The sequence below is a fragment of the Podarcis bocagei genome (assembly GCF_964188305.1).
Source record: "Podarcis bocagei genome assembly, chromosome: 2".
Taxonomy (NCBI): domain Eukaryota; kingdom Metazoa; phylum Chordata; class Lepidosauria; order Squamata; family Lacertidae; genus Podarcis; species Podarcis bocagei.
The window spans coordinates 114344384-114363047 of record NC_138126.1 but is presented as its reverse complement, the minus strand read 5'-3'; the positions used below and the strand labels follow the sequence as shown (position 1 = coordinate 114363047).

Genomic DNA, 18664 nt, shown 5'->3' with positions numbered 1-18664 from the left:
TGCGCCCCTAACCCGTGGATTTGCGCCCCCTAATCCGTGGATTTGTGCCCCCTAACCCTAACCCCCAGATGTTGCACCCAGTGCGGCCGGGGGCCCCCCCGCACCCCCCACGCTACGCCACTGCCCAACATCCACCATGTTCTACAATGCCATGGGGAATTTAGTGAGCAATGTTGCTTTTCCAGCAGCAGGTGATGCTGTTTTCAGAAATCAGTCTGTGAGTCCTGTTATGCTACCTTGCTCTAAGCGAGGGATGAAGAATCTGTGTTGTTGCACTCCAGCTCCCATCAGCGCCAATGGCCAAGGATGGTGGGAGTTGTAGTCCAACAACATCAGGAGGGCTGGGCTACCAGTTCTGCCTCCTCAGCATCCATTTCAGCTCAGTTTCCCCTCAGAGATAGCCTGGCATTGTGTTGGGGGAAGCATAACATGTTTGGAAACAAGTTTCTAAATATCATGTGTCCAGCCATTGGTTGCATTCTGGTTCCTATTCTTTACATTCTGAGGCTGTTTGTGTGTGTGTTTCACCATTTTGATGGCTGCTAAATTTGCTTTCCCCAGGAAATGAAGGACCCTCTTTTATTTTATGGTATAAAAATATATAAGTTTTTCTGAATTTTTTTGGGGGGATGCATTAATTTAAAATGAATGCCTGGAGGGAAAACAGCAGTATCAATTCAATTCTGACTTGGCTAGACTCCTTTTCTTCATTTTGCTAAAATCTCTTTGGGGGTCTGTTTTTTTAAATGTGTAAAACACCAAGGAATATTATTTTACTAGTGTCTGTTGTCATCAGCTTGTATCCACACATTTAACACTATTTTAGGTGGTTGGTTACAACACATTTGGGGGGGGCGTTTGGAGGAGGTGAGACCTGATTGCTTCTGCAAAAATGTTTTAAAGGATTGTGTTATTTTACAGATGCTATGTATTCTGTTGGGAGCTGCCCAGAGCGGCTGGGGAAACTCAGCCAGATGGGTGGGGTATAAATAATAAATTATTATCATTATTATTTAAATCTATTTGCCTGTTGCTAACCATCCTGTGGCTTTTGCACAGGATGGTGTGATAAATTTACTGTACTTTTCTGTGTAGAAGACCAGATTTTTTTTTTACTTTAAAATAAGGTTAAAAATCTGGGGGCGTCTTATACACAGATAGTGCATGTGCCCGTTTTCTAGATTTGGGGCCCCCCAAAGTAGGGGGCATCTTATACATGGGGGTGTCTTATACACGGAAAAATATGTTAATTTAATTAATGAATACATAAACATGAGAACAAACTTGTGACTGGGGAAACCCAGCTGGATGGGCGGGGTATAAATAATAAATAATAATGAAATTGTGGTGGTGGTGGTGGTGGTGGTAGATTCCCCAAGCAGAACAGGCCCATATACTGCGCGCATAATTTGCAATGCAGTAAAGGGAGAAGTGTGTTCTTTGCAGATGCATGGAAAGGTACAGTCAGCAGGAACCAGGGATTGATTGTGAGCCGCTGCAGTCAGTGGTGGCTGCCCCATAAAATGTGAAGTATCTCCCAGGATGAAGCCGTTTTGCCTTAGCATACCTGCCAACATCACACTGATCAAAATTGGGACGCTCATTTTTTTGGTCCCAGGCTCTCGTGGGAGCCAGCTGATCTGTGCGAGAGCGCAAAACTCGAAACACAAGCATCATCTGGTCCAGCGCTCTGGTGTGAGCCAGCTAACTCATGTCAGAGCACCGGACAAAAAACCGGGACATTACAGGATCCAATCATAAGCCAGGATGTCTTCTGGAATTCTGGGGTGTCCTGCTTAAAATGGGGTGTGCCTTAGTTAAGAGGTGCATGGGTTAAACTTTCCTGAAGTAAGCAACCATGTTGATTGCGTTTAAAGCCCTAAATGGCCTTGGTCCAGTATACCTGAAGGAGCGTCTCCACCTCCATCGTTCTGCCCAGACACTGAGGTCCAGCGCTGAGGGCCTTCTGCTAGTTCCCTCACTGCAAGAAGCCAAGTTACAGGGAACCAGGCAGAGGGCCTTCTTGGTAGTGGCACCCACCCTCTGGAATGCCCTCCCACCAGATGTCAAAGAGAAAAACAACTACCAAACTTTTAGAAGACATCTGAAGGCAGCCCTGTTTAGGGAAGCTTTTAATGTTTAATAGGTTATTGTATTTTAGTGTTCTGTTGGAAACCCATTTCCACTGTTATATTTTTCAGCATTGCCGTTGACCACACTTCCTTCTAAAGAGGAGCTTTTGAAACATGGAAACTGTGACCATTCGTTTTCATGTTTCCCTTGGGTGAACTTTGATTTCAGCTTGTGTCAAGCAGTGACTGGTAGCGGGATTGTGTTTCATTCTCCATTTAGAACTGGTCAGAACCTTACGCCTGCAGGAGAACAAAGGGATGCGTGGGGAGCCACCGGCCGGAGAGAATGTCACCGCCTTGCGCTTCCCATGCTGTGAAGGGTTTCTGCAGCAACCTGGCCGGCTGGATGTTATTTTAATAGCTGTGCATCCCACCCATATGCTTCTGTGGATCCAGGAGCTGATGGGCTCTGACGCCTTGCGAGCTTCAAACTTATTCATGTGCAGGAATGGGAGGGTCAGGGGCATTGACACACACCAGTATCCTGCTGCCTATTATTTCCTGCCAGTTCTGGCAGCTTCCCAAACTTTAACATGACAGGTGGATGGAGTTCACAAGGAAATCATGTCATCACGGGCCAGTTTTCCAGGAAAGCTGTTAATTCAATTCACAAAGTGAGTGCTTGAGGCAGAAAGGGGAATATGGCTGAATTTGAATGGTTGTGGCTGGCTTGGAGGGTTTGCACTGGGGGTGGGGAGGGAGGGAGACCTCTCCATTTTAGGGATGGACAAAATGGCCTCCCCCCCCCCCGGATTGAGTTCTGTTTGTCACACTTGCACAGTGTTGTGGTTTAAAGATAAAGTTATCATGAAAACTTATCATTTCTACAGCACTGTGGTTTAAAGAGAAAGTTATCATGAAAATTCACCATGAAAATTCACCATTTCCAGAGCATTGTGGTTTAAACAAAAGGTTATCATGAAAATTCCAGATGAAAATTACCATTTCCACAGCATTGTGGTTTAAACAAAAGGTTATCATGAAAATTCCAGATGAAAATTACCATTTCCACAGCATTGTGGTTTAAATAAAAGGTTATCATGAAAATTCACCATTTCCACAGCATTGTGGTTTAAAGAGAAAGTTGTCATGAAAATTCTCCTCAAGGACCGCCTGTCTCCATATGAGCCTACCTGGATGCTGAAATCAACAAGGTGAGATGGCCTGCCTAAGATGACAGATTCATTATCAAAAGGCAATTATTGCTGTGCTCCTACTTTGTGAATCAGAAATAATGAGGTGAGTATTGTGACTTCTAAATTCTTCTCCAGCTGCCACTAGGCAGAAGAGGGAAGATGAGACTCTAATCTTTTTCTCTCTCTTCAGTTGCTCCTGGAGTGCTCCTATAGCAGCTTGCTTCATAACTGTGGTGGAAGGGAATTTGGGGAACCAGTGGTTGGGCTGAAAGGTCTGGAAGTGGTAAATCAGGCATAGGCAAACTCGGCCCTCCAGGTGTTTTGGGACTTCAACTCCCATCACCCCTAGCTAACAGGACCAGTGGTCAGGGATGATGGGAGTTGTAGTCCCAAAACATCTGGAGGACTGAGGTTGCCTATGCCTGGGGTAAATAGTCCAGTATACCTGAAGGAGCGTCTCCACCCCCATCATTCTGCCCGGACGCTGAGGTCCAGCGCCGAGGGCCTTCTGGCGGTTCCCTCATTGCGAGAAGCAAAGCTACAGGGAACCAGGCAGAGGGCCTTCTCGGTAGTGGCGCCTGCCCTGTGGAACACCCTTCCAGCAGATGTCAAAGCGATAAACAACTACCTGACATTCAGAAGACATCTTAAGGCAGCCCTGTTCAGGGAAGTTTTTAACGTGTGATATTTTACTGTATTTTTGGTTTTTATGGAAGCCAGCCAGATGGGCGGGGTACAAATAATAAATTTATTATTATTATTATTATTATTATTATTATTATTATTATTATTATTATGGTTGGGAGGGGTATTAGGTTCTGCTGATTCTAGTCATTTAAGCTCCATTCCTAATTTACATAGGAATAGTGGTGTTGTGGTAATTTTGTTAACTGCAGGAGCTTACAAGGACAGTTTTCATAAGCCACACCTCCAAGAAATCTCCAGAAATGCAAGCCGCTGTATTGAACCATTTATGTGCATTTAGACTTCCTGCCAAAAGCAGCACTATATAGCATAATACTCAGTTTAGTAGGATCAGCAGACAGCCTTTGTATAAACATTTACGGAATAAATTCCACTCGTAAAACCGATTGAACTTTCACCAGAGAGCTCCAGCCAGCTGAAACGCAACCTTTCGCTTTTCTTAAATCCTGACAACCTGGCAAAGAAATGCTCTTGTGCAAACTGCTTGTGTGACGTCGGAAAGAAACGAAGTATCCGGCCTCTTCCTGATTATCTCCCTCCTCCAACTTCTTCTCCATTAATCTAGCATAGTTCGAAAAACCTCACTTTCACCTCATTCATTTCCCCGAGCGAGGAGCGTCCATCAGTCACATGGCAGATGACATCATCACTCATGCTCCCTCCCCAAGTTCTCCTTCCAATGCATTGCATTCATTTAGACTTACTTCTGAGCAGGCAGATAACTTTGCGCTGTTATCAATGTTGCTGTACTTTTATCATATTTTTGTTGTGAGCCACTGTGAATTTTTGATATATTTTTTTTAAAGCAAAGCCAAAACGTGTGCTTTAGATCAGGGGTTGGCAGTCTCAATCTCTCTCTCTCTCTCTCTCTCTCTCTCTCTCTCTCTCTCTCTCTCGTCTCAAAGGCTTCATTTGAGTAGCTCAGCTGGTAGAGAATGAGAATCTTAATCTCAGGGTTGTGGGTTTGAGCCTCGCGTTGGACAAAAGATTCCTGCATAGCAGGCGGCTGGACTAGAGGACCCTTCACGGTACCTTTCCGCGGCGGCAATTCTATGATTCTATGGTTTACCCTTGGTCAACTCTCCAGGGCCCACCTTTCAGTGGTGGATGTATTCTCCCCATATGCAGGGACGCGGGTGGCGCTGTGGTCTAAACCACTGAGCCTCTTGGGCTTGCCGATGAGAAGGTAGGTGGTTCGAATCCTCGCGACGGGGTGAGCTCCCATTGCTCTGTCTCAGCTCCTGCCAACCTAGCAGTTCCAAAGCAAACCAGTGCAAGTACAGTGGTACCTCGGGTTAAGAACTTAATTCGTTCTGGAGGTCCGTTCTTGACCTGAAACTGTTCTTAACCTGAGGTACCACTTTAGCTAATGGGGCCTCCTGCTGCCGCTGTGCGATTTCTGTTCTCATCCTGAAGCAAAGTTCTTTACCCGAGGTAATATTTCTGGGTTAGCGGAGTCTGTAACCTGAAGTGTCTGTAACACGAGGTACCACTATAGATAAATAGGTACCACTGCAGTGGGAAGGTAAATGGAGTTTCCATGCACTCTGATTTTCGTCAAGGTGATCTGTTGTGCTAGAAGTGGTTTATTCATGCTGGCCCCATGACCCGGAAAGCTGTCTGTGGACTAACGCCAGCTCCCTAGGCCTGAAAGCAAGATGAGCGCCACAACCCCATAGTCGCCTTTGGCTGGACTTAACCATCCAGGGGTCCTTTACCTTACCCCATATGCATGCACACACAGAGAGATAGACGCAAAACTCTCCTCTTCGACTGATTAATTATCACCACCGCCATAATCATCCTTGATTTATTAATAGCTAAACAACTGTCTCAAGGTGATCTGCACATGAGGTTATCAAATGCCAGTCAACTAAAGAGGGCAGTTTCTCACCAACTTGCCATGTGCAATCATGTCTCATGAAACAGGTTTAGGGAATTTTTGAAGCCTCACAAAAACCACTGAAGAGAGGCAATCGTGGGATGAGGTCCACATCCTGGACAAGCTTGGCTGTATCATATCAACATCAACACACACACACCCCCACATACACTAAGTAAAAGAAGGCAATTTTTACCACCCCACCCTCTCTTCTCTCCCAAACCTATACAGTAGTGGTACCTCTGGTTACATACTTAATTCGTTCTGGAGGTCCATTCTTAACCTGAAACTGTTCTTAACCTGAAGCACCATTTTAGCTAATGGGGCCTCCCACTGCTGCTGCACCACCGCAACACGATTTCTGAAACAAAGTTCTTAACCCGAGGTAATATTTCTGGGTGAGCAGAGTCTGTAACCTGAAACGTATGTAACCTGAAGCGTATTTAACCCGAGGTACCACTGTACTGTATACACCCGTAAAGTCTCACATTGAATGAACTGATCGACAGAAACGACTCTATGATCGGGGTGGGGGTGGGGTGGGGGAAGAGACAGTGCATGTAGTTTTGTAACCTAAAAAAACTGAAATAGAAATAATTTTTGTTTTAAAAAAACCTGTGTCAGTTGGAGCGGGGGTGGGGGGTGGGGGTAGGGCTAATGTCAGTCTCCCAACTGAGTTTTCAGTGCATCTAAACTCAAAATATGACCAAAGCAGGTTGCTGCTGCACTAAGTAAATGATGAAGTGGTGGTGGAACAGAAAGGGGAACAGCATTGGAAGATATCCTTTTTATTTCCCATGCTGAAACCTGCTAAATGCTCTCCCTTCGGCAACAGATCAGTTTGCGGAGTCTTGCTGATGTTAATCACTTTCCACGCTACGAACGGGAGGGATGTTTATTTTTAATCCACCTGTTCAATTATTTGTCATTGCTACGGGCCCCGTTAATTGTCGCTCCGTGCAAAGGCTTTATATTGTAAGAGGACACCCCCTAATATTTTTAATGACCTTAAGCAAAGTGATTGACACACGATACCCGTGTCAGATGTTCTGGTGACGCAATATGTTCCCCTAGTAGCAGGAAAGCTTCCTGCCGTGATTAAGTCCGAGCTATGAAAAGTGCTAAAATGTGTGGTCAGCTTTCCTCTGATGCAAGCGATTTTATTATAGCGTCTAGTAACAGCGGAGTGTAGCAACACAAATAATGACTCTAAACATCCCCTCCCATAGGTATCGCCTGCTCTATTTAAATCACAGCTTCCACTTTACAAGGCCAGGGATCTCAGCTATGAGGGGTATATACGTGAGGGGTATATGGATTTTTAAAATAAGCTTGAACAGTGCTGCGCAAGGGATAAGGGGATATTCTGCATTTCGTTATTATAAAATAGCATCAGAACACCTCTGGTTGTGGGAAGCAGGGTTTTTTTCCCCCCCAGTAGGAACTCAGGGGAACTGAATTCCCTTACCTTTTAAAAAATTAAATAATTGATTTTTTGTTAGTTTGCAGGGGCTGTAACAGATATACAACCAATGCCTGAGCTGAAAATCTGTCTATATCTGTAAATGATTCTTCAACATCAACTTCGTTGGACTGGTCATGTTGTGTGGATGCCTGATTATTGTCTTCCAAAGCAACTACTCTATTCTGAACTTAAAAATGGAAACCATAATGATGGTGGTCAACAAAAGAGGTTCAAAGACTCTCTCAAGGCAATTTTTAAAAAATGTAACATAAACACCGACAATTGGGAAACACTGGCCTGTGAGTGCTCCAACTGGAGAACAGCCTTGACCAAGGGTGTCATGGGCTTTGAAGACACTCAAACTCAGGACGAAAGGGAGAAACGTGCTAAGAGGAAGGCATGCATGGCAAACCCTCACCGTGATCAACTCCCGTCTGGAAACCTATGTCTCCACTGTGGAAGGACGTGTGGATCCAGAATTGGCCTCCACAGTCACTTACGGACTTACTGCTAAAACCGTGTTCATGGAAGACAATCTGACTCGGCTACGAGTGATCGCCAAAGAAGAAGAAGAATATCTGTAATCAATAAAGTTGTGGTCATTTCTAATCTAGATCATTGTCTGCTTGAGTTTATTAAACATACCTTACGTTTAGCAGCTGGCTGGGGGTTGGTGTGGGGGTGGCACTGCGACTGGGCCCGCAATAAATGAACAAATGAACTTGGTGAGTTCCCCCACTTTTTTTTTCCTCAGAAGAAAGGCACCGGTGGGAAGCAATATATAAACATAAGCTAGCTATCTGTGCAATGATGGGCTTCAGGGTTTCATTCATCTGGAAGAAGTAACGATCAGGGGCATATGCTTTGGGACATGGTTTTGAAACTTGGTCAATGCACAGCAAGACAGTATTATGCGTGCAGTCATTTGAAGGCTGCAATCCTGTGCACACTTACCTAGGAGGAAGCCCTATTGGAAAAAGTAGGGTTTCTTCCTATTCCGCAGAGGATTGGACCACAGTCTTGTTTCTATCCAAGAGAGTGCTTTAAAATCATTAACAATGTGGCAGCAAAATCTCCATGTCTGTACCCTTTAAATGTAAGAACCCTACAGGTGTCCACCATCTATTTCTACCTTGTTTTCTATCATGTAAGATGCCACAACACAAATCAAAGGCACTTCCTTCAAATTTATAATATGTAATTTATAATATATAATCTACATATTAAATTGAGCTCCATCCTCAATCAATTCCCCATTGAAAACAGCCTATAAGCTACCTACCACTGTCACATCCATTGACAGTGAGTTCCATGAATGAGTTACAGAAGATAAGGGTCAGCGTTTAAAGGTGCAAAAAGAAAGTTATCCATAGCTTAAGAAGCGCTCAGGCCTTCATAGCCTATGAACATTCCACCCCATCTTAAATTGATAATAATATCTCTGCACTTTTGGTCAGCTTTAACCCAGTGATTTCTGTTATCTTCTTAAACACCATTTCCCAGAAAAATTGTACATATTTACACCCCCACCACATGTGAACATAATTCCTCGCTTTGAAGGACTTGCTCACAAATTTATTGACAGCTGCGCGGATTAAGATAGCTAGGAGGTGGAAGGGGCAAGCAGGATATAAAATGGAAGAATGGTATAAAGAGGTGTGGGATATAGCTATTAATGAGAGATTAACATGTGCCATTAAGGTAAGATTGGGAATATTCAGGAGAAATGATTTCGAAGATACGGAAGGTGTTTGTAGAATTTGTACTGTCAAATTCTACAAGGGTTAAACCATTGTAAGAGGTGTTGAAATTTTGGGAGGTCGGATAGTTACAATGGAATGGTAGCAGGGGTGGGGTGCACATTTTGATTCTTATTTATTTGTGATTATTACTCTGTCAAAATAATAAATAAATAAATAATAAAAAAGAAGCGCTCAGGCATGGATAAAGACCCTACCCTACCTTTGATGTGCTTTGACCAATGCCAACTAACTGTCCTGGATGGCACTGTGATTCCTCTCCTGTATGAAATGCAGCCATCCAATTCAATGGAGCTGGGATGAGTATCAGAAAGAAAATCCACCTATTTGCAGAGATTGTCTTTGATGGACCAGGGCAAAAAGCTTCAGAACAGGATGCAAAGGACTAGGTTCTCTAATGCTTTAGCAGCAGAGATGGTTTATTATTTTTAAATGGAGGGTACAATTTTTAGGAGCCATTTTTTTTATATCAAAACCACCCCAAAGTGCTAAGTATGACAGTGTTATAATAGTTAACTTACAAAAAAAATGTCACTTTTTAAAAAAAGCTATAAACATACCTTTCTGTTTACTTTGGGCTAATAAGTACAGAGAGAGCACCCTGTATCTAAACAATAGCAACCCTTCCCATAAAATAATCATTAAAAAAGAAAAGAAAATCAATATTACTCTTTACAAAGTACCACAGAGAAACATCACGGGAACAAAATGGAGAGCCAAGCTGATACCCAAGAACCGGGCTGATGCAGCTATCACAGTTCCTTGGAGAGGGGCGAGGAGCCCCAACTCTACATATGTAAGTCAAAGCCATGTATGACAGTTTTCCTAACCTGCTGCAATCCAGGTGTTGCTGGGCTCCAAGTCCCATCATCCCTAGCGATTGGCCATGCTGGCTGGAGCTGCGGGGAGTCCAACACCATCTAGAGGGCAACATGTCGGAGGGAAAAGCTGGTCCATAGGCTTGTCGTCTGTTGAAAAACAGTGCTAAGGAGCAGGTCCCTGGAACCATTGGGTCACATCCTTGATTTTTCTTGATATTCTTCTCCAATACAGTGGTACCTCTGGTTACGTACTTAATTCGTTCCAGAGGCCCGTTCTTAACCTGAAACTGTTCTTAACCTGAATCACCACTTTAGCTAATGGGGCCTCCTGCTGCTGCCAGAGCACAATTTCTGTTCTCATCCTGAAGCAAAGTTCTTAACTCGAGGTACTATTTCTGGGTTAGCGGAATCTGTAACCTGAAGCGTATGTAACCTGAAGCGTATGTAACCCGAGGTACCACTGTATTGTCCAAATATTTGCTACATACCCTGCAACATTTCTCCGATGAAAATAGGGACATCCTATTCCATACCCTCCAAAATATCTCCGATGAAAATGGGGACGGTCCAGTGCTATTTTTCTAGAAAAAGAGGTGCCGGAACTCACCGTGAATGCCTCCCTTGTTCTCTTACATAACGGCAATGGTGCCCACCTGAGAGGTGCCGGAATTGAGTTCCGGCTGGAAAAGCAAACAAACCCTGGGGACGTCCTATTCCATACCCTCCAACATTTCTCTGATGAAAATAAGGGTGTCTGCCCTAAGGAAAAGTGGGATGTCCCAGGATCAAATCAAAAACCAGGACAGCTTCTGTAGATCTGTGACTGTCCCTGGAAAATTAGGGACACTTGGCGGGTCTGTTGCTGTTACCTGGGGTGGCAGCTAGTGTCTTTTTGGAGCGGGGAGCAGGGAGAGTTCTCCTTACCTTGGAAAGAGGAAAGTAGCTTGTCAAGGCTGCTTTCCTGAGCAACGGCAAGGAGGACGATTTTCAACAGTCAAAGCAAACAAACATGAATTTAACATGGCATGCTGTGCAACTTTTTTATTTAATCCAGAAGAAACACCAGAGCCGGGGGACTTAACTACCTGCAGCTGCTTTGGGGCTACAACTCCCATCATCCCTGAACATTGGTCATGCTGTCTGGGGCTGATGGGATTTGGAGTCTTGTAACATCTGGAGGTCCACGCAGGTTCCCTACCCCAGATTTGCAGAATGCACAGGAATTCCCGGAACAAAGGAATGATAGCTTCTTTTTCTAGTGGAATTTGAAGCACAGAGGCAGCTGTTGAGGGGGGCATTTGACCCTTTCCCTGTCAACTCCACATAAGATGCAGCCATGGTCCCTTCCAAATTTATGGCAGATCAACACTGACAGGTTAAATAGCCTCTGGAGGAAGGGCAGGCTATAAATTTAATAATGAATAAATAAAACTGTCTGTACACCTTGCCCCACGTTTTTCAGACAGTACTTCTCAGGAAAGGATAATCAAACCAGGCTTCTCTTCACATGCAGACTCATGAAACATGTTAATTCTACCACAAAACAGAGAACCGGCCATTGTGGGTTACCTGGCTTCTGTCAGTTTTTCAGACATGCATTACCAGCTTCCTGCTGCTAGCTTTGACCAGACTAGGTTTTTCCATCTGAGCCTTCTTACTTGGGAGCTTGGCCACAATTGCACTACAAAATGGAGAGCAGCTCCCTCCCACCCCTCAAAGAATGAAAACAATAACATTTGACCGTTGCGATGCAAGTTGGGTAACCGAAAGACAGAAGTCAGCTGAAAGAGAAGAGGAGGAGGACAAAAACCCAGCGCAAAACACCAAACTTAGAGCATCTTGAAGCAGGCTTGCGATTAAACAGATACCAAGGACTCCTGAGCTGTTAAGCATGTTTTAGCTCCTATTTTTAATAAATCCGATTCAGCCATTAATAAAATCCTGCAGCCCAACTGCAAATAAATAGGCTCGTCCGTTCCGCGATCCACCTCTCCCTCCATCCCTATTCGCTTGCTTCTGTTCTAAGCAAACAGGCTCCTCTGATTTGCCACTAGAGTCGTCTGGCTTTCTCGCCTCTTTGTCTTCTTGCTCTTCTGTCGAATTTTCCAGCACAACGCACTCAACACCAGCAAAAGGAGTCCGGAGGACAGTATGACCAGCCCAAGCACGGAGATGATGGATCCATGGGAATTGAAGCTGTACGCCACAGCTGTGACCACCACCCCGGCGATGAGGATCACCACCCCAAACGGGATCGTGCAGCGGTAGCAGGAGAGTTCGGCTCCCCCCGTGGCGGCTGTCAGCCGGCACTCGCTCACCAGAGGCACGGCTGCCACCCTGCAGTCATTGTTGTTGCACTTTTCCAGCGTTGCACACTGAGGACATTTGGAACCTCCCAAGATCTCTTTGATGGGCTCGTCGGTCATCTTGCAACTTCTGGCTGGATTTTGCGCGGCTGGAGATAGACCGGGTGCTGTTGAAAACGTTTCAGCTGTGGAAAGGGGGGAAAGCATTGGAATTGGTGAGTGTTTGAGGGTGGCTTTTAGAATGATTCACCCAGACAACAGGGTGAAACTTTGGAATTTCTTCTCTCTGTAGGCTCAACCGCCAACAACAAAGGCTATGCACACATTAGCAACTTGAAATGGTGAAGTACGGTCATTTAATTCACTGAAATTGTAAGTGCTTGCATGCTGCTAAGTTGCATAGTGTGTTGGAGTGCTTCTTCTCAGCTTGAAAGAAAGAGAGCAAAGCTGCAGGAGAAAGTAAAAGAGGAAATCTCTCACAGGAGCTGCAAGGCATGGCCTAACTGAGATACAGAAGTCTGAGTGCTGAGCTCTAGAAAGGAAGGAAAACACGGTTGTTTAGAAGCTAGAGGAATAGACTTGTAAGCCCATGCTTGGATGAGCATGTGACTATAAATATTATGTTTTAATTCATCTAGAACAGGCATAGGCAAACTTGGCCCTCCAGATGTTTTAGGACTACCACTCCTATCATCGCTGACCACTGGTCCTGTTAGCTAGATATGATAGGAGTTGTAGTCCCAAAACATCTGGAGGGCCAAGTTTGCCTATGCCTGATCTAGAACGATAAGTTTCTGCAAGTAATGTTTTTGAAAGTCTGGACATTGGTTCAATTCATTTTTGCTACCCTTAATTCAACAGAAATGCAGAGAAGTTGTGTTTTGAGTTGCACTTTTATGTTGATAAAACATAAAACATTGGGTTGGATGTCTCCACCCAATTGCTATAGACCTTAGCTTAACCACAGCTTACTTATTTGTATCAAATCGAAGCTGGTTTGATTTGAGGGCTGGTTTGATCAAACAGCAATATTTCTCAAGAAACCACAGGATAAATATGGATTGTGGCTAACATCCTGTGTCCACAGCTTCAAACACTGTGGGTGTCCCACTGGAGCCAGAGTAAAATACATTCACAGCCCAAGTCTAGAGGTTCATAGTTCCTTGACAGTTATCCTGATTTTTAAAATTTCTCTTTCTCTTAATTTATGAACATATATATCTGCTCCACCTCAGGTCTATAGAAACCAATGCCTTATTTTTGCTTCAAAACTGATAAGCAGAAGTTACCTAAATTTGTCCTTAGAGCGATAGATACATTCACATTTCTTAGACACATATATCTCAGCAATCAACAGTTTTAACACTCAGAGGCAATTTTAAAATGCAGTCTACTTTATCGTTTAAATGAATGAAACTGAAACCCTTATGGCTTCTATATATGAAGAGCATAGCTATGAAACACAAGGAGGTTTGTTGTTGTTTTTACACAATAACACGTCCAATATAGATGCATTTTTTAAAATGAAGCCTATATATACTTCACAACCTTTTTTGCACACTCACATTTCTCACCAGCCTTTGTTCTTGCCTGTTGCATAATAAACTGCCATCACTGCCTAAATCATCAGATATCGCCCGCTGGTCAGGAATAGTTGCCAAATAAGCAAGACCAAAGATTCATTTGCAATTTCCTAGGGCCCAGCAGCATCCAAGCTTGCTTAACTGCTTATCAAGCATTCCTTGCACACACACACAAAACCCCCCACACAAGCTCATTTTCTGCAAATATTAATTCTGATTTCAGATTCTTTGATGATGAGTCACAGAGTGACTGTGGCGATTGTTGCAGCTCCTACTCTGTGCCCTTCCATTTTAACTTGTTCTCAGAAAAAAACCTTTTAAGGCCATTTTGTTTCCACTTAAAAGTGGACTTCATTAGAAAAAACACACCATCCTTGATGAAAAACCTTGCCTTTCTGCGTTGCTGCGTGGGATTAGAGAAGGAGCGGTGATCTGACCAATATTAGTTTTTGAGAGAGTTTCTTTCTTTCTTCTTGTTGAAAATGTGGCACGTGGTGGACTTGTAAAATAGCAAAGGCCTTCTGGGAAATGATTTAAAATGAACTGGGGGAAAAATGTTTAAAATAACTTTTGTTAAAAAACCAGAGGCCTTCTTATTAGGTATAACAGGAGAAGAATTAAAGGGACCCCTGACCATTAGGTCCAGTCGTGGACGACTCTGGGGTTGCGGCGCTCATCTCGCTTTACTGGCCGAGGGAGCCGGCGTACAGCTTCCGGTCATGTGGCCAGCATGACTAAGCCATTTCTGGCAAACCAGAGCACGGAAACACTGTTTACCTTCCCACCCGAGCAGTACCTATTTATCTACTTGCACTTTGACGTGCTTTCGAGCTGCTAGGTTGGCAGGAGCAGGGACCGAGCAACGGGAGCTCACCCCGTTGCGGGGATTCGAACCACTGACCTCCTGATCATCAAGCCGTAGGCTCTGTGGTTTAACCCACAGTGCCACCCGTGTCCCCTAGGAGAAGAATTACCAAAGGATAAAAAAGTACTGTTTATCTATGCGATGACAGCGACAAGAATGTTATTTGCTGAGTGATGGGAAAAAGAAAGAACCCCATTGAAAGAAGAATGGATAATGAAGATGATGGACTATGCAGAAATGGCAAGGCTGACTAGGAAAACCAGGCACCAAGAGGATAATAAATTCAACAAAGATTGGCATAACTTTATAGAAATGTTAGCAGGACTGATATAGCACTTGTAATTTAAAACGGCAAAGGATAAAATGGAAGTGTAATAATTTAGATAAATGTAATTAGATGCAGTAAAAAAAGGAAGATAAATTTTGGAAGCCAAGGGAGGCGTGGGGGGGGGAGTCTTGGGGTTCAGGGAACCCCATACAGGTACTGATATGGACTATGATTTAATGTAAACGTGTGTGTAAAAAAATTGTTGGTTTTTTTGAAACTTTGAAAAAAAAATGAAAAAAAAATGTGGCATTGTTCTGGAAATTCTTGCATGCTTCTTTCAAGAAAAATCCTGGCTAGTTTTCGAGGTTATCTAACCCTCTCAACCATTCCACAATCAGAACAAATTTTCAATTGGGTTTATTGAAGACGACTAAAGTCATGGTAAAAGAGACCTTATTGCACCCTGACAAGTTTCTTCATCACAGTGAGTGTGCTGCAAAGTGTATTGCTGCAGGTGATCACCACAAGCTATGTGCCATGTAGATTTAGCAGGCAACAGAGGGAATCTAACTAAGACTTTTGTTAGCACAGAAGGATGTTCCAATTCTATTCTGGACAATTTGGGTTCATATACAATGTAGTTCCTTTGCCCTTTTATGCCTAGTACACACACCTCTTTTCGGAGAATGGATTGCTGCTCTTAAAGCAACATGATCACCAAGTCTGTTGTCCAGCTGCTAACTTTCGATGGGCAAATTCAAGAGCCCCATTCTTCCTTTTTAAGGTAATTTGTCTTTAAAATGAACTGGACACAGCATCCCTTTAAATAGAGGATGCCTTCAAGCAGAGGACTGTGCTCTGTAAAGAAGAACACTGAGTAGGCACCCTTTGTAGGGAAAGATGGTTTCCGGCAAAAAAAAAAACACCTAAAGGCTTTCTATCACTTATCCCTCCATGATGGAAAGGAATCGCCAAGAATGAGGCTATATGAGAGTCAGGCCTGCAGCCGCCTCATTATATCAACTAGCTCACACTTTATAGCAGTGCCATGAAAGCAGCATTCCCCATCATGCAGCTATAACATTACAGGTCTTGAACATGGGGCAGTTCAGTCAGCAGAGCAGGAGATTCTTGATTTCAGGGTTGTGTTCTATGGTTCTACAACAGCAGTGCTGAGGGATGAGAGACCATGCAAAAAAGGGGGAGGGGCTTCCTTGGCATAGGAAAGAATGTAGGAAATGCACTTGAAAGGGGATGCTCAACTACTGCAATGCACTCTACGTGGGACTACCTTTGAAGGTGATCCAGAAACTACAGCTAATCCAGAATGTGGCAACTAGACTGGTGACTGGGAGTGGCCGCCGAGACCACACAACACCGGTCCTTAAAGACCTACATTGACTCCCAGTACGCTCCCAAGCACAATTCAAAGTGTTGGTGCTGACCTTTAAAGCCCTAAACGGCCTCGTTCCAGTATACCTGATGAAGCGTCTTCACTCCCATTGTTCAGCCTGGACACTGAGGTCCAGCGCCAAGGGCCTTCTGGCAGTCCCCTCATTGTGAGAAGTGAGGTTACAGGGAACCAAGCAGAGGGACTTCTCGGTAGTGGCGCCTGCCCTGTGGAACGCCCTCCCATCAGATGTAATGGAAATAAACAACTATGTGACTTTTAGAAGACATCTGAAGGCAGCCCTGTTCAGGGAAGTTTTTAATGATTGAAGTGTTATTCTGTTTTTAGTGTTCTGTTGAGAGCCGCCCAGAGTGGCTGGGAAAACCCAGCCACATGGGTGGGGAATAAATAATAAATTATTATTATTATTATTATTATTATTATTAGTAGTAGTAGTAGTAGTAATAGTACTAGTAGTGGAGCTATCCAGGCATGGATGCAACATATAAAGGGCACCTAGAGGTTGCTCATCTGATTCTTCAATAGATACATCTCTTGGAAATCGCTTTATGGTAGGGGTGCCCAAATTGTGGCATAGGTGCCACAAGTCTACGTAGCTTAAAAGGGTCTATGGGCTTAGCTATGTCATAGAACTAGACCTATAGATTCCTGGGTATCTTTCCAGAGTTACAGCTCAGGAGGCTAGAGGCATCTCAGAACAGAATTGCTTTGGGGTTCCACATATAGTTCTGGTGGCAGTGACCCAGTAGTGCTTTATCATAGGTAAAGGTAAAGGGACCCCTGACCATTAGGTCCAGTCGTGACTGACTCTGGGGTTGCGGCGCTCATCTCACTTTACTGGCCGAGGGAGCCGGCGTACAGCTTCCGCGTCATGTGGCCAGCATGACTAAGCCGCTTCTGGCGAACCAGAGCAGCGCATGGAAACGCCGTTTACCTTCCTGCCAGAGCGGTACCTATTTCTCTACTTGCACTTTGACGTGCTTTCGAACTGCTAGGTTGGCAGGAGCAGGGACCGAGCAACGGGAGCTCACCCCGTCGCAGGGATTCGAACCACCGACCTTCTGATCAGCAAGCCCTAGGCTCAGTGGTTTAACCCACAGTGCCACCCACGTCCCAGTGCTTTATCATACCCTCCAACAAAAATAGGGACGTCCTATTCCAATAATAATAGTAATAGTAATAATAATAATACCTTGCCCATCTTGTACCCTACACCTGTACGTAAGTTCAGTGCACTTACTCCCAGTTAAGTAAGCAGCCCGAGCACCTTTGCAAATGAGAAGGGACAGGAAAATCTGTGTGCTTGTGTTTGGTAAAGCTCTGTCTTTCGACTCCAAAGCACACACACCTGCTTTCCTGTCCCTTCTCCTGCTGTTTTGACAACTTTTATTTCCACAAATTACCCAGGCAGAGGGAGAAAAGGGGGCACACAGCACCTATTTGGGATGGCATATTACTTTAGGTAGCTCCAGCTTAGCGAGTGCTAGACTTGACCAGGGATGCCCAGCTGTCAACAGAGAGATCCTCCTGTTTGCTTCCATAATTAAGAAACAGCAAGCAACCAACACACCACCACCTGTACCCACCTACCTCATCCATAGGAAGTCCATGACGGCTTGGCTTGGTGAGCAAAGAGATAAACTTGAGGGTATGTTCTGGAAATCTTCACTGGGTTTCCCACCACCACCTCTTCTCCCAAGCACCAGAAATAAACCGATTTTATGTGGCTTCCTTTTCTTTTTAAAACCAGAGGACCAGATAGAGGTGACCTAGGAAGGAAGAAGATGTGATGTTAGAACTATATAGTTATATGAAGGTACCTTTTATCATATGTGGTGGATGTGCAAAGCAATAAAAAAAATCTAGGAGATGATATATAATGAAATGGGGAAAAAATGTTTAAAATAAGTTTTGTTTAAAAACCAGAAGCCTTTTTATTAGTTATTACAGGTACCGAGATGCCAAAGGATCAGAAAAGACTGTTTATGTATGCGACAACATACATACATACATCTGCTATTAGCCCAGAAATGGAAGGAAGAAATAACTCCAACCAAAGAAGAATGGCAAACCAAGTTGATGGACTAGGCTGAAATGGCAAAATTAACTGGGAAGCTTAGAAATGAAGAGGACAATTTTTTAAAAAAAGAATGGGAAAAGTTTACATTCTATTTACCAGAACATTGTACAGTAAGCAGGTTAAAATGTTAGCAGGATTTTAACCACACTTGTAAACTGACAGAAAGCATGGACAATTTGGAAGGATAAAACTTGGATAGTATTGATACGCAGTTGTAAATATTACCATTAGGACCCATGGAAGGGATTGG

General features: G+C 44.0%; 1 protein-coding gene across 1 annotated transcript; it reads right to left on the bottom strand.

Moving 5' to 3' along the window:
- Positions 1–10802: 10802 nt before the first annotated feature.
- On the bottom strand, positions 10803–18112 carry TMEM100 (transmembrane protein 100). The gene is made up of 2 exons (XM_081181596.1): positions 17925–18112; positions 10803–12392 (listed from the first exon to the last, which is right to left on the bottom strand). The coding sequence occupies exon 2, from the start codon at positions 12325–12327 to the stop codon at positions 11923–11925; it is 405 nt and encodes a 134-aa protein (XP_081037722.1). The 5' UTR covers positions 12328–12392; positions 17925–18112; the 3' UTR covers positions 10803–11922.
- Positions 18113–18664: the final 552 nt, after the last annotated feature.

What these genes read in the sequence shown, in the direction of transcription:
- TMEM100 (XM_081181596.1), bottom strand. Translation starts at nt 12,327, where the DNA reads ATGACCGACGAGCCCATCAAAGAGATCTTGGGAGGTTCCAAATGTCCT.